Source organism: Cibotium barometz, chromosome 54 (genome assembly GCF_041138505.1).
Source record: "Cibotium barometz isolate CiBa-2024 chromosome 54, ASM4113850v1, whole genome shotgun sequence".
NCBI classification, from domain to species: domain Eukaryota; kingdom Viridiplantae; phylum Streptophyta; class Polypodiopsida; order Cyatheales; family Cibotiaceae; genus Cibotium; species Cibotium barometz.
Genome location: NC_141099.1, coordinates 16050039 through 16075525, shown reverse-complemented (window position 1 = coordinate 16075525; position 25487 = coordinate 16050039). Strand labels below are relative to the sequence as shown.

Sequence of the window (25487 nt, the reverse complement as noted above, 5' to 3'; positions counted from 1 at the left end):
ACCATGCTGTACAGCATACAATTTATATTATTGATCCTGCAATTTCCTTCAAGTTAAGAGATCCAAAGGAAACTCCCATGGATATTTCCAATTGGTTCAGACACTGTGATTTTGATCATGTTGATATTTTGCTACTTCCATACCATAACAAGTATGTGTGTGGCTGCTTCTTTTGGGATTTTTCTTCAAGATTGAGTACTCTTGTAGCCTTTGATTTCTTAATGCTTTTTTCCTTATGCAGTGACCACTGGAGCTCTGCTTCTATTGACATCCAGCAGAAGCAATGCTTTTTATTCAACTCTCTTAGAAACACACACAGCGAGGTGAAATTGTAAGTGGTTTGTGTGCTATTTTTAACTTTAAACTTCATTATTTGGATTTAATGCACACTAACTGAATTATATGTATTGCAGTTGTATTAGAAGACTTCTAGATGCATTGGATCAGTGTCCTCCTAATGTCAATCTTTTGGATTCAATAGAGCCAATAGATTTAGAGGTAGAAAGTTGCTCCCTCTACTGATGTCTATTTCATGCTATGCCTTTGAACTTATTGAATAATTTTATTTTGTTCAGACATTAACAGTTTCTAACATATCTTTCCAACTATCCAGACACCACAACAAGATGATTCAAGTAGCTGTGGCTGGAGAGTGCTGATTAGTGCCAAATATATACTTTCAAGCTATTTTGAGATAGGACAGCCAGAGCTTGTAAGAAAAAATAATTTTCATTTAGCTTCAAAAAATTTGATATTGGTACAAAGTGTTCTAAATCATCATATCTCATTGCAGATGAGAGAAGATAGCTTCAACTCGAACTATGTGTATAGTTTCAGAGCTGATATAATTTGGAAGTTTTTGAAGTATGCCTCCCCCAAACCTATTGTACCAGGTACTGTCGAGTTGGGTGAGAGCTCTAAAGTCCGAGAAGGTGTCATACACCTTGATGACACAGATGATGCAGATGTGGTGCCACAGGAACAAGGACCTAGTGCTGATGAGGAGAAGCCACAAGAACAAGGACCTGCTGTGTTGCTGTTGTTTTGCTGATGTTATTGAGGAGATGATGGAGCAGCAGCAAACAGATGCTCCAGGGGCAGTAGAGGAGACAATGGAGCAGCACCAAGAGACTGTACACGACAGGATGGAGCAGCAGAAAGTAGATTCTCCAAATAAAGATGATACGGTAAGCTTGGACCATGTAGAGCAGCCTCTAGATCAGCCTATAGATAAATAGAAAATTGTTGTCAAGAATATGTTCTACATATATAATTAAACACTTCTGTACATAATTTTACATTATTGAATATAATACCTTTGTTTATGGAGTCTGTGTTATCTCAATTTTTAAATTTTCAATGTCTTTGCATTTTATTGAACTCTCTCTTCTTTTGAGCACCTGCAAAAAAGCAATATGAAACAATAGGGTAAAGTAAACTAATAGCAGTGCATAATGAGACTAGGATAAGTCACATGGTATACCTTCTTATTGTTGTAGATAAATAAAAAGTCCTTTGAAATAGAACCTTCTGTCTCAAATAGAAGCACTTGCAAAAAAGCAATATGAAACAATAGGGTAAAGTAATAGCAATGCTTAATGAGACTAGGATAAGTCACATGGTATACCTTCTTATTGTTGTAGATAAATAAAAAGTCCTTTGAAATAGAACCTTCTGTCTCAAATAGAATGTCATTGAGCTAGGGAGCAACATTGTCTTAATGAGATATTGACTAGCACATCACCATTCTCAACAACATCAATATCAAGAAGTTTATTTTCTGCACCAAAAGAATCTTCATCTTGATCCATTGGGACTAGTTTTGTACCTAGCATTCGACTGCGCTTATAATAAAAAGAAAAAATGAAATTTTGTGATGCAACCATGTACTTCAGTTGCATAGAAGGTTGGACAACCTCACAAAACACTGAACTACATGTCTTCTTATCCCAACCTTTATTCAAAAATTGTGGCATGCATGCCAGACTTGTTGCTTTAACTGTGAACATTGTTTTTGAAACCTTCACTGGAAAGGTATTAAACAAGTCTACAAAAACTGTGAGATGCATGCATAAAGAAATTTTTATTATCCTTGTGGCAATATTGGGCCTCAGAGCTTTCTGTACTTCTTTGAAAAGCTTGGCTCTATATGCCTCTGTAACACTAAAATGTGGGAGAGGCCAATCCACTGAATTCCATGCCGGAAGGTCTTGTTTTCTTAACACACCATGTGTGTTTGCATTGTCCAGCAACAACTGATAAAAATGATCAGTAAAAAATATACCGGATTGAGCTAGCTCTGTTGCACATCGACCTTGGTATTGTTGTTCTCCTATCGATCCATGCAAAACATCTATAAATCCCAGAATACAATCGATGTTTTGCCATGTCTCATACGATGAAGGGTATAAATCTGAAATAAAATAACACAAGAATATCAATAAGCAAAGAAAGAAAGCTTTGTCTTAAAAATCCATGCACCTCATAAAGAACAAAACCGCAATAGAAAAATATACAATTAGGCCTGTGTTGCGGAAGATCATTTGGATAGTCTCGCAAGACAAGTTCTTTATGCATGTACACATGCTGAATCAAAACTTCTTTCACCGATATCTTCCCTCTGGTGATTTTAAAATCTCGTACTCTTCCCTTCCATGATGCCAAGAAAATGTTTTTTGTCTGGAGTCTCTTTCTTTTACTAGGTTGCATGAGCACCCATGCTCCTTTCGAAACAGTAAACCTTTCCCAAGTTCCTTCCGTTTTGACTGTACTTGAATTCTCTACCGAAGAAATAGAAGAAGCAGGTCGACGGGGTAAGGATGTGTGGTATAATTCTGCCTTCATAGCATTATCATCCACAGAGCGTCTTCCACAAGAACGACCATAGTTTTTATTCACCATGGAGACCTTATGAATCTGTAACCACAGCAAAGTAATGTAAACAAGATAACAAAGTGAAGTTTCAAGAAAGAGAAAGTGGGCAGACAGATAGTTGACAAGAAACATCTTACTCTAAGCCAAACAGGATCAAGGGAGCAGTTTTGGAAAAGAAGAGGTTGCTGCACAATGAGGCAGTGGTGTAGAATGGTAGACCTTTCGAAGGAAAGGCAGCACAACATTTCAAAGTTCAAAGGAAGGTGGAAGCGGGAAGGCCCTTGTCAGAGAAAATGTCAGACTAGATTCTATCTTCATGTCCAAAGATCTTGTGAGAATAAAAAACCAATCTCCACATTAATGTAGCACGCTTGTACCTACATAAAATATTGTTTCTTTTATCTATTTTCTTTTATTTTTATGAATTTCCAACATTACGTTGGCCCTCTGTTCATTGGTTGAGAGCTTATTTTTCCAAACCGTAAAAGGCCCCAAAATGAGCTCCCTTTTTCCCTAATGGATCATCACACTAAGTTAATAATATATACTAAAAATTAAAGATATATGGGATTTTGTAATCTATAGACCATCACTAAGTTCTACTCTCAATAATACTTCTTTGTATATCTAATTCAAGGAAGCATGTACATCAATACATTCCAATATTACCAAGATAGTGCATAAAAATACAACCTTGATAAAAGCATCTTTGCATGCGAATGAGAAGTCACCAACCCAGTCCTTTTTGGTGTTGAGTATTAAGCTTGGTTGAGTATTAGGCTTGGTTGGCAGTGAAGGTCTCACAATGGGCCACGTTCATTATCCTCTAAGGGAGCCATGTTCCATGTCAATACCTCTTCTCTTCATGTAGGGCCTCCTTGCATAGGAGCCACTCCTTGGAGGGCTATCTTGAAATCCTTCACTTTGCCTCCTTGTTTAGCCTTCTTGTAACCCCTTGACATGGTAAAATACGTAGCACATGCAGCACTCTTAACAAGTGTTAAAAGAAGGAAAAAACAGAAAAACCACAGTGTGTTTTCTTGAGCTAGTTGTCATTGCTGGACCAAAACTTGATCTATGGTTTATAAGAGGACATGTGATTAAAGGAGCTTGCAAGGACTTCAAAGTTGTCTCTTTGATGTCGACGTAAAAAGGGGCATATTGCTAGAGGAGTGCAAGGGCCAACCATGTCTTGGACTTCAAAATTGAAGGCCTAAAAGTAAAACCCATTACTATATTTAAAAAAAAGCACTCAAAGAGGCTTTTATATTCAAAGGTGGAAATTTGAAGGCGATAGGATTTGAAGGTTGGAGTGGGAAAAAGCCCATCTTAAGCACTAGCATCAGTGCAAGTTTTGAGCGATGAAATTGCGGGTGTTGTAGTGGGGTGCTCGATTCTCCAAGGAAGATACAAGGTTCGATCGATACAAGGTTCTATCCATCCTATTGGCTCAAACACACTGTGACGTATTGGGCGCCTAATCTGCAAGCGCCCACGTAATGCCCCTTGTAGATGTGAAATGGGTAAAACCCTAGACCCTCAGTTTTTTTGGGGAAAAAATGCAAGTTTAAGCTCAACCGAGGAACTGGGCTTGGGTAACAAGAAAAATCCCAAACCCTAAATCGCAGAAGAAACCCTAGCCCCCTGATCCCTTTGGTGAGTTAGGGTTTTCTTCTGATGATGTCTTGCATGTTGAGGAGAGCCAGGGGTGCCTTTTCTGCTCGTACACAATCTGTTTTCCACAGCAATGCTGCTGCTGCTGCAGGAGGAGGAGGAGGAGGAGGAGGAGGAGGAGAACCTCACCTCCAGAAAGCCAGGTACATCACCAGCCTTATCCCTATCGTGATTGAGCATTCGCCAAGAGGAGAGAGAGCGTACGACATCTTCTCACGCCTCCTCAAGGAGCGCATTGTCTGCATTAATGGACCCATCTCAGATGACACATCCTCCCTCATTGTGGCCCAGCTGCTCTACCTCGAGTCCGAAAACCCTCAAAAACCCATCCAACTATATATCAATTCGCCTGGGGGTGTGGTCACAGCAGGGCTTGCCATCTATGACACCATGCAGTACATAAGAAGCCCCGTCAGCACACTCTGTGTAGGGCAAGCTTGCTCCATGGGATCCCTTTTACTGGCTGCCGGTGCGTCCGGTGAGAGACGTTCCCTGCCGAATGCTCGGGTTATGATCCACCAGCCATCTGGGGGGGCCAGTGGCCAAGCTAGTGACATAGCCATCCATGCCAGAGAGATCCTTGACATGCGGTCTCGCCTCAACAAGCTTTATGCCAAGCATACCGGTGCTAGTATTGAGAAGATTGAAGAAAGCATGGAAAGAGACAAGTTCCTTTCGCCTGAAGAAGCAAAGGAGTTTGGGCTCATTGATGAGGTGATTGAATCTAGGCCGGCATCCCTTGTTGCCGATACAAATCCTTCCCAGAAACAGTAATAATTTTGGCTCTTTAATTTTACATTTTTGAACTGGATAGTAGATTCTGCTTAAGTGTTCTAGCATCATGTATTTTTTGTGAACTGCTTGCACTGTCAATGAAGTCCAGCCTAATTTTGGTTGTAGCTTAGTCTCACTAATTTTAAAAGCGCTTGTAAGGCTGTTAGGAGATGTAGGCAGAGACCTCCACAAAGCCAATCCATCTGGCCCCGTGGCCAGGCCCTGATTTTGCATAGATGCATGAAAATGCGTTGTTGTATCACACAACTGCTAGTAGAAGGAACGTACATTCCCTGTTTGATTCCTCAAGATAGCAGGAATGGCTCTCTAACAGGTATGCAGTTCTGGAGTGATGGTTTGCCACGCAATTCAATTTTCCTTTACTGAAATAAAGATGAAATTGGTTATGTAGAGTTATTACCTAACGCTTTTCTGCTTTGCAGTCTGTGATTTATGGGAACTTGATGTTTTTAGCAGGATACCCCTTTGATTATGTAGTATAGCACCTGAGCATCCAAGCCCTGTTCAACTTATAATCAGAGATAATATTTGGTCTAATGATGTAAGATTGTGGCTGGCAAGTAGTTCATGCCTAATGTTTTTTGTCATTGTAATTGGGTTTTAATCTTCAATATTTTGTTATCTTTATTGTACTGTGGTTTTGGGTAGATTTATGCACATGGAGTTATGGTATATAGGGTTTAACCTTTTGTCGATAAGGGGGATAAGCTTCTGAGGTGTAATGTAAGGCAGGTGGGCATCTGGTCAAAAGATGCTGGGCATGGTGGTGTTTGAAACATGGTAGCAGTGCAAGAGTATAAGGAGAAGGCCCAGTTTCAATAGTTCCTGACAAACAAGGAGAGAAAGGGACAGGTAGACACAGCCTTTTCCTCATGCAATAAATGTGGGGGGAAGTTTGATCCAGCGAGAGCATACGTGCATGACAAGTAGAGGTTCCATGCAAGCAGCCCATCATCAACAGTAGTGCCAATATGAGGCGTGTCATGAGCCTGAGACAAAAGGGAGGGGTCGTGGGGACCAGAAGCTGCAAGGAACGAATGCATGTGCAGGATAGTGATAGGTGTTCTTTTCTTGAGCAGCCCATATGAAACTTGCACTGAAGGATTTGGGTTAGCTGACCATACTATCACTGCGTTGTGAGGATCATTCCAACCAGCCTTACCCTGTAAGTAGCTTAGCAAAGATAAACTGAAGGTCAATCAAGGAGAGGATAGGCTAGCTCACCTTCCAGCCATAGCACCTCTTAGAAGCACCCCCAAGCTTTAGGGTAAGTAATCACCAAGTCATGTCTCCTCGCATTGTCTTGGCAGCCAATATCATGCAAACCCATTCCCAAGTGTTGAGCCTGAGCTTGGCTAAGGTATGTTCCAGGTTCTAACTTCCCATGGGTTCTCCACATGGATGGATGCCCCCAGTAAGTCCTTTACTCACTTATATAAGTATAAAGTGGTGCTCTTAATATAGAATCAGTTAAGAAAGATCGTAACTTCCTTACTGAGTGCTGCAAATTAACTTTTGACTCACCTCATTATCAGCCTAGCTAGTCATGTTCTTTAGGGGATGGAATAGGGTTGCTACATGATCCCTGTTTTAAGTACTGATCAACGCCTGTAGGAGTATAGTCAAAGTCCTCCCAGGGGGCTGGGGTTATTTTCAACGCTTATTTTTATCAAGGTGTTTCGTGGTGTCCTTGCAAAACTTTTTTATTGTTTATGTTGTTATGTGTTCGTTTGGTGGCCATTATACTTGCAACTTGTAAGCTTGGATCTACAAGTCTTATGAAGCTATACATGTATTGACATTTTTTAACTAGTAGATCAATGCCTTAAACAGAGAATTTAATGTGGTATTTTTGGTTCGTACTTGATCTAGTGTTATGATATGGGTAGTTTTGGTATCTGAGAAACTCTATTCGCATGTTATTATGATTGACCCCACCGAATTTGCAGCAATAAGTCCTGAGAGGTTGATGCTTCTGACAAGTTTTAGTGAAGAAAGGTTGACATAGGCAAGCCACCTTGTCTTGTGTTGATTGTCTTGTGTTGAACTCAGGTGTTACGATACATTTTTTTGTTCAGCTATCCCCCTGGGCTCAACGTCAACCACACACAACATACTACAATTTTATTCTATCCTTTTTTGAAATTCACTTTCAACAAAGTAACCTTCAAGCTAAAGACCACAGAAAAATGAACATAGATTTGGAGATATGTTGCTCTCCCTTTAAATATGAATGGAAGTGAACATCTCTCCACTTCACAACAATGAAGACCCTCAATGTTTAAAACCTCTAAACGCAAGATTGGGTTTTCTGTTTTTCATTTGTTTCTTATTTTCTTGTGCTGTGGGGGGGGTGGGGGGCGGTACGGAACCTCTCTAAATGGGAGCAGCAGCAGCTTGGGCCACTTATTCCTCTTACCTACAGCTACTTTGCTCTAGTAGACATTGTTAGCTTCCAATAGTTGTGATGATGATGCGTAACTTATCTTTGTCAAGGCTTGTAGTATATGTAGGGGGATTATTCTTGAATGAGCCTAGCTATGGTGCCTTTTTCAAAATGGGACCTATGTTTGCTTTCACCTTTTTGGCATGGTTGGGATTATTACTTGTCGTCGTCATCATGCCGGTTTGGCATCAATTACAAGTAGGGTTGGTGCTCACAGAATTGGCTCTAGCTCCCTAATCTCTAGATTGGTTGACATTGCACATTTATGCTTTTTTGGAACTATTGCCATTTTTGCAGGTTGTTCATGCACATCTTGCTTAATAACTTTCTCGTTTTGGAAGTTGGGGGGTAGGTGGCTTGTTGCTCGTTTGTGCTGTGAATGTTAGCAACCACAATATAAAGATTGGGATGATTACCATCAAGAGTAGAGGTTATGTTGTCAATCATTTGCACTTAAGAAACACCTATATTAATTGTAAGCAAGTCTATGCTCTAGTTGTTTGTTATTAAAGCTATGGTTGCTTTAGCAGCATTGGGTAGGAAAGGTAATTCTCCCTATTGACCATTGTAGAAGGGATCTTGAATGGTGCTTCATTGACATTGATAGATAATAGACAGCCTCAAGCTATCAATTGCTCATTGGCCATTTGACTAGCCAAAGCCCTTCGAGTTTAAGTTTCTACCAAGTGCTTTTGGAAATGATATCCATTGTATCACCGTGGATAATCGTTGCTTCAATGGTTCTTCCATTCCATTTCATGATGTTGGTGGGTAACACGCTACAATTAAGCATAAGTTTAGGGACTAGTCCAATGGCTAAGGCAACCCTTGCACTTCGATCTCTTTATATAGGCAGATTGATATCTCTCTCTTATCTTTTCTTTGATGGAATATAAGAACTATGGAGCCTTTATTAACGTGATTGGAAGATTATTCTTTTGAATTGCTCCCAAACTATCTTTACTTGCTTGCTACTTTCTTTGGTCGTATACTCCTATTCATTTGGTTCTCAATATATTTGAGCTCATGTAGTTTGATGAGCTTGGAAGTAATCTTGCTTTAAACAAGTGAGAGAAAAGATAGAATGAAGCTTTTTTTAAAAAGAGAATGAAAATTTTTCATTTCCAAGATTCTTTTTAGAAAATTCTCTTAAGACTTTTCACTTTCCAAAATTCTAAAATTCTTTTGACCTTCTGAATTTCGTGTTTTCTTTGTCTCTTCATTTTCCCGCAACCCTTGACTTTTCGTATTCGGGGATGACCTTTCGAGTTTCGAATTTTTTTTTACCGTTCGTATTCTAATGCGTTCGGGGTACATTAAAAATTTCAAAAAATATTTTCAAATTCGTGAAAAATTAGACAAAGGTTAGCGGATTATTCGCATATAATTAATACAAGTGTGCCTCGTATTTATAGTTGTTTTCGTTTGGATTAATTATAGACAGTGTTTTCATGATTTTTTATCGTTGTTTAGGCACCAAATGCTAATTAAAGCATTTTTTCTTATGTGCAGTTAGTTCTAGCGAATTGATTTGCTAGATCGTTTTGGTCAAAAGAGGGCAAGTGAAGTTGAATTCGAGTGAATCGTGATTTTTGAAGAACTTTATTACCATGGCTCATATTAACTTCTCAGTCAATGATAATGTCAATGAGATGAGTGATCATCCCAACTTGGGTGGGGAAGATCTAAAATTCCAAGTTGAAGAAGAGGAGGTTGTTGAAAGAGTCAATTTTCAGAAGTGACAAAGCATCTAGAGGCAACTATTGCCAAATGCCATGAGGAGATGGAGTCACTAAAGATGCAGATTTTGACTTTGCAACAAAAAGCTCTTTTGCTGACACCTCTTGCTCCTACAAAACCAGTTGCTCCATCGTTTGCACCAAAAGTGTACGGTGGTGAGAAAAAGGAGAAGACTCAGGAATGTATGGATGCCTAGCTCAATAGGTGGACTACACATTTTGCCTTTCATCCATTCATAGATGCACAAAAGCTGCAGATGGCGCAGGGATTATTGAAGGAAAAGGCATTAACTTGGTGGAAGGATCTCAAAGATGATTCCATTCCTACCATTTGGCAAAGTTTTGAGGAAGCTTTTGACAATTATGTGCAGAAGTTTAAACTACCAAAGCCAAGTCTAATGATCATACCTTGTGTGGGATTTTCACCAATGGTCTAGCTCATGACTATGAGTACAAGGTAAAGAAATGCAAGGTCAGAATGGCTGAGGATGCTATTCATGCAGCTCAGGTTTTTCATAAGACTATGGTCAGCGCGCCAACACTTCAAAACCATCCTCTAATGAAAAGAAATCCACGTTCACTTTTTCAAATAGTGGACAAAAATAAAAGTTGGTTTTCACACCAAAATGAAAAAATTCTAACAATGCCAGCAACAAGAAGCAGAAATTTATGAGCAAGGATAATATCACATGTTTCAAAAATGCAAGGAAAAGGGCCACACGAAGAAATTATGTCCTTTGAATGGAGCTACAGCACCTTCAGCGCCTGGACAAAAGGTGGCACTAAAGAAGTTCATACCAAAGAAATCTGTACACATTACAGAACTTCAAGGTACATTTTTTGAAGTCGATATTACACATCTTGAAGGAAGCCAATGTTTAAAATTGTACTTTTAGTAAAGACGTTTTTGTTCCGAACGAATTATTTCGTCTTTATGGATCAATAAATGAACATCAGGTTCATATTTTGTTTGATCCTAGTAGTACTCACAATTTTATTGACCAACATTGTGGTACAGAGGATGAAGCTGGAAACCACATAGAATGATCACATATACAAGGTTAGGATGGCTGGAGGACAAGTCCAATTCTGGGACCAGAAGGTGTCAAAACTACTGTTAAACATCCAATCGTACTCAGATAGACTTGATTTTCATGTCATGAGCTTGGGTCATGTAGACATCATTCTAGGGATGAAATGGTTTCATAAAAAAAATGTTTTTTTTTGTTGATTGGATCAAACATTTGATGTCTTTCCATCACAATGGAAACCTTGTTACTCTTAACGGAAACATTGTTGTACCCAAGGAAACTTCTATTAATGATCTTTAGTTAATGGAAAATCTTTTTAACTATAAACTTTTCCAATTGGTTATGGATCCAGTGTCTTCATGTGTTCATTTTGATGTAAAAAGACTATTTCTTTGGATGTTTGGGAAAGTAAAGTGTTAAATTCCATTAAGAGAAAATTTTAGGATGTATTTCTTGATGAGTTACCTTATGGATTACCTCCTAAATGAGAGGTGGACCAGAAAATTGAGCTAGTGCCGGGTGCATAACCTGTTTTAGTACTCCTCCATATATAGGCTTAGCCAGACTGAGGAAGACGAGGTAGAAAAGCAACTAGCTGAATACTTGAGGATGGGCTAAATTAGACCAAGTCTCCTTGGGGTGCACCAGTTCTCCTGGTTAAGAAAAAAGATCAAGGTACCTTGTGGATGTGTATTGATTACAAACGTCTTAACAAAGTTACAATTAAAAACAAATACACATTGCCTAGATTAGACGATCTTATTTATAGGTTGCAAGGAGCTAAGTATTTCACAAAGCTTGATTTACGAACCGATTATCATCAGATCCGTATTGTAGAGGAAGATGTTCCTAAAATTGCTTTTAAGACATGTTATGGCCATTATGAATTTTTAGTGTTACCCTTTGGTCTCACTAATGCACCAGTAACTTTCCAACAGATGATGAATGATATACTTCAAGATTTGTTAGGAAAATGTGTGGTGGTTTTCTTAGATGATATTTTGATATACAGTAAAACTTTGGCTGAGCATGAGAATCATCTTAAAGAGGTTCTAGGAAGGCTCGGGAAGGAGAAACTGTATTGTAAATTATCTAAGTGTGATTTCTTTAAAAAGGAATTATTATACTTGGGTCATAAGATCTCTCGAGATGGCTTAAGTATAGATTTGGATCGTATCCACCCCAAAAGGTTTTGGAATGGCTAGTTCCGTGTACGGTCAAGCAGTTAAGCTCTTTCTTAGGTTTCGTGGTATTTCTTCGAAAATCTGTCTCACGGATTATTTGAAGTTGACAGTGCCTTTTTACCAACCTTCTTAAGGGTAAAAATAAGAAGTCTAATCCTCTAATTGAGTGGAATGAGAAGCTACATGAAACTTTTGATACTTTGAAATATAAAGTTTGAGATGCTCATGTGTTAGCCTTACCAGATCCTAGAAGGCCTTACATTGTAGAGACTGATGCTAGTGATTTTGCGGTAGAAGTAGCTTTGTTCCAAGATGGAAAGCCTGTGGCCTTCGAGAGTAAGAAACTCAACAATGCACAGACTAGGTACCCAATTCATGAGAAAGAGTTGTATGCGATCATTTATGCTTTAAAGGCATGGAGACATTATCTCTATGAGTCTCAGTTTATGGTCTTGACAGATCATCAGTCTTTGCAGTTCATTTGTGTGATCAACCAAACTTTGAAGGGTAGAAAGGCCAGATGGGCTGAATTGATGTAGGACTTTGATTTCATGATATAGAAAAGCTAGCTTGAATAGAATTGCTGATGTGTTGAGTCGAATTGGTGAAGTTAATGAACTCAAATTCACGGAAATTACTTCTAACTTGTACAATTCACTCAGGGGAAGATACAGTACAGATATTTTCTTTGAAAAATATTAGAATTTGGTAAAATCAGGGTCCAACTCTCAGGTGGATCAAAACTTGGTGAAGCAAGGAAAAGCCAACCAATTTTTTATTTGGAATGGTCTTTTATTCCAAAATGATAAGGTTTGCATACCGGATGTGCCGAAAATTAAACTGAGGATCCTATTTGAGTGCCATGATGCACCATCAGAAGGACATTCGAGCATACAACGTACCTTGGCTTTGGTTAGAAGAACTTTTTATTGGCCAAAAATGAAGGATTTTGTTTAGAATTATGTGGTCAAATGTGTCAAATTAATAAGGCAGAGCGTCTTAAATCTGCTGGGTTATTACATCCTTTGGATATTCCATCTCGAAAGTGAAAAAGTATTTCCATGTATTCATTACCAGACTTTCACGTACCAGCAGGGGTCATGATACCATTTGCGTAGTCATGGATAGATTGACAAAGATGGCTAGGTTTTTACCCACAAAGACAACAGGTAAAGCTTCGGAATTGGCTTACCAATTTGTCGAGCAACTGTTTAGACTGTATGGTCTACCTTTTGATATTGTGAGCGATCGAGACTCTTAAGTTCACGGCTCGTTTTTGGCAAAAAGTTTTCAAGAAATTGGAAACTACTTTGAGTATGAGTTCCTATGATCACCCGCAGTCTAATGGGCAAATAGAGCATGTGAATCAGATTATAGAGGATATGCTTCGTGCATGTCTCTGGGAAAAACCACATCAAGTTGCAAAAAATATCTTCCAATGATGGAATTTGCTTATAACAGTTCTAAGCATTCGACTACTAGTTATAGTCCGTTCATGCTTATGTATGAGTATCAACCCAAGGCACCTGTTGATGTCAGCCTTAAGGACATTGAGTTTGATGCATCGAGGGATTTCTTGCTAGATATGTAGGAAATACTAACCCAAGCTTAGGATTCTATCAGGAGTGCTCAGGATAGAGCACGATTTGATAGGGAATGCTCACCTCGGTATTTTGAGCCAGGAGCATTGGTTTATTTAAAAGTTCCTAACGTTTCCCAGACTTTGTCAATAGGAAAGTTCTCAAAATTATCTCCTAGATATTGTGGTCCATTCTGAGTTATACGTCGGATTGGCACGGTTGTGTATGAATTAAAACTACCTCCACATGTCAGAGTTCATCCAGTCATTCATGGTAGTAGATTGAAAGAGAAGCTGGGAGGTGAGGATAACACAGTTACTCCCAAGAACTCATTGAATTCGAAGATTTGTGTTATGTTCCACATGAACTTGAAAAGGTACTTGAATGCAAGGGAAGGAAACTTCGTAGTCACTTAATCCTTGAGGTTAAAGTTAAGTGGAAAGATAGGAAAATTGAGGATTCGACTTGGGAGTTAGTTGAGAACATTCAGCATAGTTTTCCTTTTTTTAATGCAATGTTTTGAGAGAGGGGAACATGTGAACATGGGAGCATGGGAACATGCTCTAGTGCCTTGGGTTGAGGTTAGGGTCAGGCAACCAAGGGTCACACATGGAAATGGAGAGTCAAGAGTCACTTGAGGGACCTCCTATATAATAGGGGCATGGGGCACTCTCAAGAGATGTTCTATTGTGTAGAGCAACGTGTCTACTCTCTTGCCATTTCATGCTAGAGCTATGTGTTTCTGGAGTGAAGTCATATCATTTGGTGGTATGGGACACTAAGGTAAGATATGTGATACTTCATCGTATTTATGTGTGCACCCTTGGGCTTGGGGGGGTGGTCAGGTGGATGAGTATATGCCTGGTTCATGCATGTTTATGCATGGTTATTAGCTAGAGAGATCTTTAGGGTTTTAACATAAATCCTCATTAGTGATACAAGTGGATACTAGTAGAAAGGGTGCACTAGACCCCACATATCCCTTAGTATCCAAGGGATATACAAGGGATCTTACCTCATATGTTGCTATTCTAATGGTTTCATTAGGCACCAAGCGACACAAAGAGACAAGGGGTAGATCACTTCTACCCTCGACATAAAAACTCTCAAGTACATCTTGTTGGAAAAGACCAAGAGATGTCTCCTTCTCTAATATACATATTATTATATATTCATATTTGTGTGTATTTTATATATATATATGTGTGTGTGTGTGTGTGTGTGTGTGTGTTTGTGTATTTTATATAAGTATGTGTGTGTGTGTGTGTGTGTGTGTGTGTGTTTATGTATGTATATGTGTGCTTTTTAATCTAAAAATATACCATACATGTTTTATGTCATATAAATATCAATGTATATGTATGTTTTATGTCATATAAATATCAATGTATATGTATGTTAATATTTAAGTGTGTATTTAATTGTGTGCTTTTGTAAAAATATATTTTTTATACAGATAAAAATCTGTATATTTGTATACATATAAATATATATTCATATTTATATTAATGTGTGTGTTTGTTGATCTAAAAATATACACTATACATGTATATTTATGTTTAAGTGTGTTTAAGTATGTGTTTATGTCTGTGTGTTTATTTTTATAGCATGTACCTTGCCCAATCGGCAAGGTACTTCATTTCCATCCTACATAAACAAAGAAACTTTACAAACATGCATAATAGGCACTGCATATCATCACATGTTTCCACATAACCTCATTTTTCCAAATCCGTCAATTCTCTAAACCACTACCATGGCTAGTCATGTGGTTAGATGCACCAAAATCAACATACCATACATCACTTGAATTTGGTGTGTCGGGGAACTAAGCATACATTGTATCACAAATAGCTACTCACTTCTACCTTCAGTCTATTTACTTGAAGATGCATAGTTTCCTTGCTACTACTGTAGCTTCTCACTTTTTATATCATTCTGCTTTTTATAATAATCCTTTGCTATATATACCTTGATTTTATAGAATAATACTAGTCTATGCTATTTCCACATTAGTTTCTTTATTATCCACCTGAGCTTTTTTGGCCTCCCCTACCTCTAGAATGGCCTCTTCCACTTGTTTGTGAATTGGAATAGCAGTCTATGCTATAATTACTTTAGTTTATTTACCACCCACCTCAGCCTGTCTGGCTCCTCGTGCCTCTAGAGTGGCCTCTTTTACTTGTTTGCAAATTGGAATCTTGTTTTTGTCCATGATTCTTGTTTCCATATTAGCTTGCACACCTTGTTCATATACATCTACGTTTACACGTGTCTGTGTAGAAGGCTTGCTCTCGCATATTACTAAAGGAGAATTTATTCCCAAAATTCATCTCCTCGAATACCAAAATGGCTAAAGGTCTTGAAAATTTGGAAATTTTTCTCAAGTTTTGATAGATGTTCAAAATTGATCATAATATTTTCCAAGCCCATTTAAAGTGAGACTCATACCAAGTCGCCATCATCAACTCTAGTGCTCCATTAGTGGCTAGAGCATCTACAAGCCCTTTAATCTTAAATGAGTAATCATTGATATATTGCTTATTCCTTTGCATATTATAAAACTTTCTTTAACTGCATCTTCCTAGCCTTGGTTATTATACTATATATAGCAAGGTATTCCATGCATCTTTAGGTGTCATTGTATCCTCATGTATATGACTAATCGTAGAATCTAAAACTAATATACCAATCCCATGCATCTTTAGGTGTTACTACATCCTATGTATGACCAATCATAGAATCAAACACACTAATAGAGACCCAACATATAACCTTGCTCGCCCTCTCATACTATGCCTTAAAAGCATGTATCTATTGTGGAGTGGAATTTTCTTCTAAAAGCCAAGGATCATTCTTGTCACGTGTAATAAATTTCCAATATTATTTTCCCATGTGAGAAAGTTTGTCATCCTGAAGTTCCATGCTTGGAAGTTGTTCTTATCTAGCTTCTCACTCACAATCTAAGATAAATTGTTATACATAGTTACGTATGGTAACTTTCACTTGTATCAAAGATGATATTCTACTAACCAAACAAGACTTATAGTAAATTTCGCACTCACAACAATCCTACAATCTATAGTAATCTCTCTAATAAATATAATCATAGTTACCAGTGGTATTGTTGTAAACCTATTATGCAGCTACTTTGTGTGAACTTATCACATCAACATACATCTACAATACATGTGCAGATCCCAAAATCTCAGTAGGCGCTTCAAATCAACCAATATGCATAATAGCGTGTGCGAAACATGCACATAATCATTGCAACACTTGCAAGGCCAAAATAGGGTCCGAAATGAGTCCATATTACTCTAGAGTGTGCTTTTTGCTTCACTAAAAAGGGCTTTCCAAAATATGATAGTGTCCCCTTTTGTTGTGCCTATCTGCCAATGTCCTTGACTAGCATCTACTTGCATAAATTTGTTTCTAAATCAAAAGGAAAGAGATGGAATTATCCTTACCCTTGTGTGGCCTCCTTTACTTGCATGTTGTTTGCCTCTTAAGCTCATTTTAGATTCAGAAAGGTGTAGAGTGTGCAGTGATCTATGTTTAGACCACCTAGACAATTACTAGTTGGATACACTGATTGGTGTTCTAAGATATCAAAGTATGCTAAATCAATACCAAACGAATGTCTCCAAAAGCCTAATAAGCTTTTTGGCAAAATCATCACAAGAGTGGATGCAGAACAATTGTAAAGGTTAAGCTAGCCGCCTTGAGTTGGATCACCAATGAAGTTGTGTAGAGCGCTACCATGACGAAACCAGTGTCAGAAGTCGACTTTATTTTTACCCAATGAAAAAAAGGATGACCTTCAATCCCATCGGTTTCTGTTGAAAAAATGCGTAGATTAATAAGCTTTATAACTAAAATGGGAGGTTAAGGACTTGGTTTTCTCTTTTTGGTCTACTCAAACACGCATCTCGCCCAACCAAAAAGATACATGTCGCAAAAGGATAGGAAGGAAATCATTTGTACATCACCCAATTCATCTTCTCAATATGCCCCAAGTTAGTGCATTAATAATATCCTTATACTTGAAGCATTTTGTTTTATAGTATGGAAGTGTGGTGGAAGTATTCTATTATCTTAAAATTTATGTGGTATTGCTGGTTACTCTTGTAACAACTCCTAACTAAAACTAGCACTGCTACTTACTATTAACAAGTGCTACTAATATTAGAAATTAGTTTTCTACTTACTATAACAATTCTTCAATGTCTTTAAGGTCAAAAGGTAGTGCTACTTAGTGCTAACAAGTGCTTGTAGAATAGGTATCTCGACTGCTAATTATCGTAGCAGTGTCCTAGTGCCTTATAGATCACTAGGTAGCGCTAACAAGTGCTGCTATCAACATCAAATGGATTGCTAGTTATTATAGCATTATTGTGATGTCTTTCACTTCACATGATGGTGGTACTTTTTAACAAATGCCACTAAAATAGCCTTTGGACTGCTAGCTATCATGGCAGTGTTCTAGTACCTCATAGTATAGTAATTGGTGCTAGTTAGTTCACAAGTGCCACTAAAACTAGCCTTTGGACTACTGGTTATCATGGTAGTATTCTAGTGCCTTACAACTCAGTAGGTAGTGCTAGTTTGTGCTAACAAAAGTGCTACCTAGTTATCATAGGTAGTTAATGAAAACTATGTTCTTGTGTTTTATAGCTCTTTTAGTAGTGCTAGTTAGTGCTGACAAGTGTTAGTACTAGTAGCAATTGGACTGTTATTTATCATGGCAATGTGTCTTACAATTCATTAGGTGGTGCTACTTAGTGCTATCAAGTCATTAGGTGGTGCTAGTCAATGGTATCAAGTCATTAGGAGTTGCTAGTCAGTCCTATCAAGTGTCTAAAAGTAGCACTTGGACTACTAGTTATTATAGTAGTGCTCTAGTGTCTTATGATTTGTGTGGTAGTGCTACTTTGTGCTGCCAATAGTAGCCAGTGCTAATTAGAGGCTACAAGTGCACCGGTAGTAATTAGTCCTACCAATAAATCATTGTTGGTGGCTAGTGCTAACAAGTGCTCCTAAAAGTAGTTAGTGAAACCACTATTAGCTGGTGTTGATAAAGTTGACATTTTCTACCATTAGTAGTTAGTGCTGACAAAAGTAATCAGTGTTGACAAGTGCTAACAAGTGCACCAGTAGTAGTTAGTGCTACGCCAGTAATCAGTGTTGGCTAGTGCTAACAAATGCTACTAATAGTAGTTAGTGTGCAACCACTATTAGCTAGTGCTAATTAGTGTTGACAAGTGCTGACAATTTTCTACCAGTAGTAGTTAGTTCTAGTTAGTACTACAAATAGTGGTGATTGGATACCTTGTACTATTAGTAACCTGCGAATTGATACACTAGTTGACTAGCAATAGGTATTCGGTTGCTAGTAGCTATAGCTCTTAGATTGTTGTTTAATATCTATAGGGCTAATTAGCAGTGTAGATCACTAGTGTCCTTATTTAGATAGTGCTAATAAGTTATGAGTTGACTGCTAGTAGTAGGTAATTGCTGATAGTGGTAGAATTTTAAATTGTTCTTTCTTAACCTTGAACTTTATTGTATTTGCATTTAAAAACTCTAACCTTTTGATTATGCAATGTGTAGGTTGAGCTTTACTTGAGTTTAAGAAGGGTAGGAGTCAGAGGGTAAAATCAGAGTAGGCCCCCATCACACGTGGCAAAAACCAAAAAGAACCAGGACACACATTAGAGCGTATGAAACCAGGACACACATTAGAGCGTATGAAACCAGATTATAGCGATTTGTGAAGTTGACTATCCAAGTCCGTTTCCATGGCCTTGCTAAGGCGATATGGAAACTTGCTGAGGGATTCAGAACCTGGGAGAAGTTCAATTTTGTGGTCCTCTAGTCTAGGTGGGGGGAGTTTAGAGGGAAGGTTGTCTCGACGAAAAATCTTCTGGAACTAGTCATGGAGGGCCTTGTAGTTCTGGAAAGCGATGGTGCTACTCCGTTACTTCTCCCAACAGGCAGATAGGTGGAGTTTTCCATCATCTTGTGAAGAAGCAGCCTAGATTTGGCTGCTTAGAAATTTCTTCTATGAATATTCATCCTTGATCCGTAGCCTCCTGCATGACAGTGTTACTCCGTTGCTTCCGTCTCGCCATGCAGATAAGGGGAGGTTTCCATCATCCTAACGAAGTAGCCTGGATTTGGCCGCATAGAAATTTCTTCTATTAATATTCAAAACCCTCGAGGTTGCTGAAATGTTTAGCTTGGATGACCCACCCACTCCATCGTTGACTAACATCATAAAACTTGGTCTTCTAAAAAATAACTCATCTATAGACATTGGCTACTTCACCATATCGACCATGTTGTTGTGAACACAACCTAGTAGAGCTATTTGAACATTTATCTTCATCTGATTTTTTATGAAGGTTTGTCATTATGGAATGAATAATTCTAGTGAATATGTCTCTTTTAGCAGCAATGTCCATTCTAGTCATCTTATGAGGAAAAAACTTACAATATCATGACAAATCCTTTGTCTCTTTGTCACAATGTACCTCACAGATTCTTTGCTTTGCTTTGTTACATTGAGCATGCAGGAATGTCACATTTACAGATTTGTTATTGACCTAAGCAAATTGTTTGATTGTTTTTTGCCATTATACCCTCCATGTTATTTTGTCTGTTTACATGCATGGGGTGTGTGTGTGTGTGTGTGTGTGTGTGTGAGAGAGAGAGAGAGAGAGAGAGAGAGAGAGAGAGCTTTCATGCTGATAGTGAGTGCTTGCATGTTCAAGGCTACACAGAGAGTGCCTCTGAGAGAGAGAGTGGACGTCATAGGTCTTGGGAGGTTACAAAGCATAAAAAAAGGAATCCTTAAAAGTAAAGAAAGACGCTTATTCGAATTGATTTTTTCATCCTTTAAAAAGCATGCTCAATAATTAAAAAAACTTCTGAAGAGAACTTGTAAACAACCCCACAAGTGATTTGTCTTAGAAATCACTTTTTTTAGCACTTTATCATGTATACACCCTCTTACCTCTTCATACCTTACCACACACCTCTTCATAATTTGGCTATTGAGAATACAAAATATATTTACCTTGTTCATCTCATTATTCTATCTATTCTCCTTGTCTTATGGTACATGCGATACCATCCACCACTGACGCCATCTGCTCATCATGGCATCCGCTCATCATCCTCATTGCTCCATAATCGTGGCATTGTGGGAGACACTTGAGAGATATACTTTGAAATATGGACACATGCTTCTTGCACTAACTATCCCTCTGCCATGCTTACTTTTGGTCTTTCTCTTTGCCTAACAAAATTCCTCAAGGTCTTCATGAATCGCCACCAAACCAAGCCTGAAATTTGAAGGACTACCCCTAACCTTCAATTTGAAGGCCATAAACTAGCTGGACCTGCAAAATTTAACTCAAAGTCCATAAAATTATGAATTTGTTTCAAAATAGTATGCCCTTTCGGAACCGTTCTTTAAAAACCGCTTTTAGGAGGTTTCAAGGGCTTTGATGCCCTCTAACCTAAAGCTTCAAAATTTAACACTACATAACTATTGAAAGAGGTAGCGATAGCCTAAGGTCACTCCAGTGCGCACTAGGCATGGTTTTTGCCTCAACTTTTTTGAAAAGCCTCTTGATACCTGCTGACAAACAACACATATTTCCATTGTTTGAATTAGCAGTAGGAAACTCAATTGGTGGTTTGAAAAAGCCACAAATTATCCGTCCTTGCTGCGATACGACTGAACCCGACAAGCATCTATGATGACAAGATCATCCCAGGAAGCAAACTTCACTTCAAATACGACGTCCTAGGGAGTGCACTTTTCAGATATTGAAAGCTAGCATCACATAGGCGTCATTTAAATGTGTTATCTTCGTGTCTTAACACTCTTGAACAAACCTAAAAGAGAATATCCCCCTCGTGTAAGTTATGAAACCATTTCATGCCCAAAGCCTATCCTACATCTATAATCTATAATACATATAATAGGTATAGCAAGCGTGATGTATAGCTTTCAAGCTATAGCTGTAACTACACCTATGATGGGCATAGCAAGGGAGATGTATTGCTCTCAGGCTAGCTGTTACATACTTCCTTTTTATTACCATTGCACAAAACGAGTGGTTCCAAGGATGCAATGGAGAGAGAGAGAGAGAGAGAGAGAGCCTTGCAGCACTTCTCATGTGCAGGATCAAAGACCTTGACAAAGCATTCCTAAACCAGTTGCAACTCGCATTATATTATCCAACTCTACTCACCACAGAACATACCGCCATGCACTCTCTCATAACAATATTCAGCAAATGTCCAAAATGCCACTCTACCCTCAATCCTCAATCCACATAAACTTCAAAGAAATCTCCATATGTAGTCATAGCAATAACAGCAGAAAGTCAGTTGCTCACTAGCATGAATCATCATGAGCACAAGCGTGGAATCCAGGGCATCAGAAACCATAACAGTATAAAACCTACATAATTCTACCTGAAAGGCTACTCTAAAAAGGGTAATCAGTCTTTCTGACTCAAACCACTCCAGGACGACTTAATGCCAGAACTTAAAACACAAAAATTATTCAGGTTCAGCATAGCCTATGCGCTGTTTCTTGTTTTCACCACTCATCAGTACTCTTCGCCATCATCTTCACCATCGCCTTCTGCAGACTCGGCTCCAACCTCCTCGTAATCTTTCTCCAAGGCTGCAAGGTCCTCACGGGCTTCAGAGAACTCTCCCTCCTCCATACCTTCACCAACATACCAATGCACAAAAGCCCGCTTGGCATACATGAGATCAAACTTGTGATCAATCCTAGAGAACACCTCTGCAACACTGGTAGAGTTAGAGATCATGCAGATTGCCCTCTGCACCTTGGCAAGATCCCCTCCAGGCACCACAGTAGGTGGCTGATAATTGATACCACACTTGAACCCAGTTGGGCACCAATCTACAAACTGGATGGTCCTCTTGGTCTTGATGGAAGCCACTGCTGCGTTTACATCCTTAGGCACCACATCTCCTCTGTACATAAGGCAGCAGGCCATGTATTTGCCATGACGAGGATCGCACTTGGCCATCATTGATGATGGCTCAAAGGCACTGTTGGTTATCTCTGCAACAGACAACTGCTCATGGTAGGCCTTCGCAGCTGAGATCACTGGAGCATAGGAGGAGAGCATGAAGTGAATCCTAGGATAAGGGACCAAGTTAGTCTGGAACTCAGTCACATCGACGTTCAAGGCACCATCAAATCGCAGAGATGCTGTCAGGGAAGAGATGACCTGCGAAGATAGCAAGAACCAACACAAATCACTCAAGAAAACTGGAAATCCAAATAGAAAGGTGACGTATATAAAAGTGTATGGTTCTGCCTGTTTCAAAAAAAAGCAACCATACTGCAACCATGACATATGAGGATACTAGCAAAGGTTTACAAGATCAAGCAAAAATCATCAATAATAGTGTACAGCAAGTGTAGTGTCAATTCTAAAGAATGGCTTCAACTTTTCATCAAATCATGTTTACTGCAATTACATGTCATAAAAAGGTCTCTGAGGAGAAACAAAGAGTTGGCCATAACAAAGACCAGCTAGCACCAAACCACAGATTTAATCACGTGTTCATTCATGTCACTGAGATCTCGGATTTATGCTAGTCCTATTATAACTTTTAAGCAAAATCAAAAACATACATGAGATAAAAAGTCATCAGGGCAGACTGGGTATGATCTATGGTCTTCCTATAAATAAATCTCACAGCCTCTTACCTGTGAGACAAGACCGCATGGTATATTGTCTACCTGTAAATGAAGCTTTCATAGAGTCTTACCTGTGAGACAAGACGGTTGAGATTTGTGTAAGTAGGTCTCTCAATGTCCAAGGAACGGCGGCAAATGTCATAGATAGCCTCATTGTCCAGTAAAACAGCTACATCAGTGTGCTCAAGCAATGAGTGGGTGGACAGCACACTATTATATGGCTCCACCACTGAGGTGGAAACCTGAGGAGATGGATACACAGTAAATCCCAGCTTTGATTTCTTCCCGTAATCCACAGACAACCGCTCCAACAGAAGTGATGCAAGACCAGAGCCAGTTCCGCCTCCTACTGCATGGAAGACGAGAAAACCCTGCAGACCAGTGCAGTTATCTGCAAGCTTTCTAATGCGGTCAAGGCAAAGGTCCACAATCTCCTTTCCAACTGCAAAACGTACAAGACATTATGAGAATGTGTTAGGGGTGCTTCTATACTAACAATCTCGAGTAAATCATCAAAATTCTTTATCACAAATTAAAAATCCAATTTAGATTTCAATCTGACAGTTCAAGGCTGGCTGTAGTAATGAACTGCAATGAGTAGAATTTTACTGGTATAATGGCCACGGGCAAAGTTGTTGGCAGCATCTTCTTTGCCACTGATGAGTTGCTCGGGATGGAAGAGCTGTCTGTAAGTGCCCGTACGTACTTCATCGATCACAGTGGGTTCCAGATCTACAAACACAGCTCGAGGCACATGCTTACCAGCCCCAGTTTCACTGAAGAAGGTGTTGAAGGCATCATCTCCACCACCAACAGTCTTGTCACTGGGCATCTGACCATCAGGCTACAAAAGAAGAAGAAAAAACATCCAAAAGGGAAAGTTCAGCCACAAGATCTGCCACTTTTCTACGAGTTTAAAAATGAAGAACTTCAAAACAAGATATTAACATTAAGATTAAGACCAACTGGCTTGCTGCTTCGTATGTATATATTCAGATCTTAACAAGACCACAGCACCACTAAGAAAACACATCAGAAATAAATTAACGCTAACAAATTAACACAAGAATGTACTGCTGCATGTCTTAAATGATATGCAGCAGATCTACATTGCAAGATAACTTTTTGCAAGAAATGAAAGTGAAATCTACAAAAAACAGTTATCTTAAATCCCTATATCTAGGCCAACATGAGAACGCAACACATGGATACATGCAAACAATAACATCCTCCGCAAAAATGGGAGAAATGGATCGACCCGAACCCTCAAGATACAGGAGAAGAGCTGCAAAATACATTACAACGACTTGACTGGACAGGAGACTGGCTCCAAGAAACCTAATTATAAGAGAAACTGGCTCAGGAAACTTTGAATAGACACGAAAACCGTGATTAGCAGAGAACATACTCGATTCGGCTCAAGAAACCTATTTCGCAAAAAACGGGATCAAGATACCCTGAGCACAGTCAGGAAACCCTGAACAGATACGGAACCCAGACAAAAACCTAAATTAAACGGGGAAATGGCCCAGAAGACATGACTGGGGATCAGAAGACCTGACTGTAAGAAACCCTTAAAAAATACAAACATCCTTACACTCAACAGAAAACTGACCTACATGCTCCTATAAAAACTACAAAAAAAACCTACATTATGCAGAAAAACGGCTCAGAACACCTAATTACAAATCAGAAAACCCTGATTAACCTGAAGAAGGCTCAGAAGACCCTTAAAGATTGCCAAAAAAACCTTGGAAGCTCAGAAAGCCAGAAAAACCTTGATGAGACAGGAAATCTTCTGACTTACATGGATGCCGTGTTCGAGGCAGTAAAGCTCCCAACAGGCATTGCCGACCTGGATGCCAGCTTGACCAATGTGGACTGAGATGCACTCCCTCATGGTGAAGAAGAGAAGGAGAAGAAGAAAGCTTGAGGAGATTTAGGGTTTGCAGGGGGGCTCGTGGGCACGTATACGAAGACGCCTCCACGAAAGCCACACACAGCGCTTCAAAGGGCTTGAGGGTGCAGCAGATAAGGGGTGTTAGCTGATATTGTATACTGGTAGTGTGGCCGGCAATACCGCCAGTTTCGTAATACCAGATTCCACGCACGCGAAACCAGCCGTTGAGCTATAAGACGTGGATCTAATCCAGCTTGCATTATTTATTGATAAGATCTGCCGTCCAGGCGAGCTGATCTAGTGACCTTTCGTCAAAAGAGTATATTATGGACTCTTGTTTAGACCCCCTTCCCACGCTCCTCTCTCCTTAGGGCCTTTCTGTCGTCATAAGCGTGGAGGATCAGGACTCGGACATCTAGCCACCACGAGGCGGCCTTTCCATCAACCCCGTCGAGCGCATCATCGCACGTTTACCTTGCAGGGTCCCATCCTTCACTTGCC

General features: G+C 39.2%; 2 protein-coding genes across 5 annotated transcripts; one reads left to right on the top strand and one right to left on the bottom strand.

Moving 5' to 3' along the window:
• Window positions 1-4396: 4396 nt before the first annotated feature.
• On the top strand, window positions 4397-8314 carry NCLPP7 (nuclear-encoded CLP protease P7). 4 transcript variants are annotated; one of them, XR_015264624.1, is made up of 3 exons: window positions 4400-5318; window positions 5449-5656; window positions 5800-5888. XR_015264624.1 is itself a non-coding variant. In XM_086790008.1 (2 exons), the coding sequence occupies exons 1-2, from the start codon at window positions 4552-4554 to the stop codon at window positions 8297-8299; spliced, it is 936 nt and encodes a 311-aa protein (XP_086646134.1). In that variant the 5' UTR covers window positions 4397-4551; the 3' UTR covers window positions 8300-8314. The 4 variants fall into 4 exon arrangements, 3 of the variants coding, with proteins under 3 accessions (XP_086646134.1, XP_086646135.1, XP_086646137.1); XM_086790008.1 differs by lacking the exons at window positions 5449-5656; window positions 5800-5888 and adding an exon at window positions 8131-8314 and having other exon boundaries at window positions 4397-5318; XM_086790009.1 differs by lacking the exon at window positions 5800-5888 and having other exon boundaries at window positions 4401-5318; window positions 5482-5784.
• Window positions 8315-21680: 13366 nt separating this feature from the next.
• Window positions 21681-25219, bottom strand: LOC147607892 (tubulin alpha-2 chain-like). Its single transcript, XM_086789637.1, has 4 exons — window positions 24894-25219; window positions 23696-23930; window positions 23158-23528; window positions 21681-22610 (listed from the first exon to the last, which is right to left on the bottom strand). The coding sequence occupies exons 1-4, from the start codon at window positions 24984-24986 to the stop codon at window positions 21954-21956; spliced, it is 1356 nt and encodes a 451-aa protein (XP_086645763.1). The 5' UTR covers window positions 24987-25219; the 3' UTR covers window positions 21681-21953.
• Window positions 25220-25487: the final 268 nt, after the last annotated feature.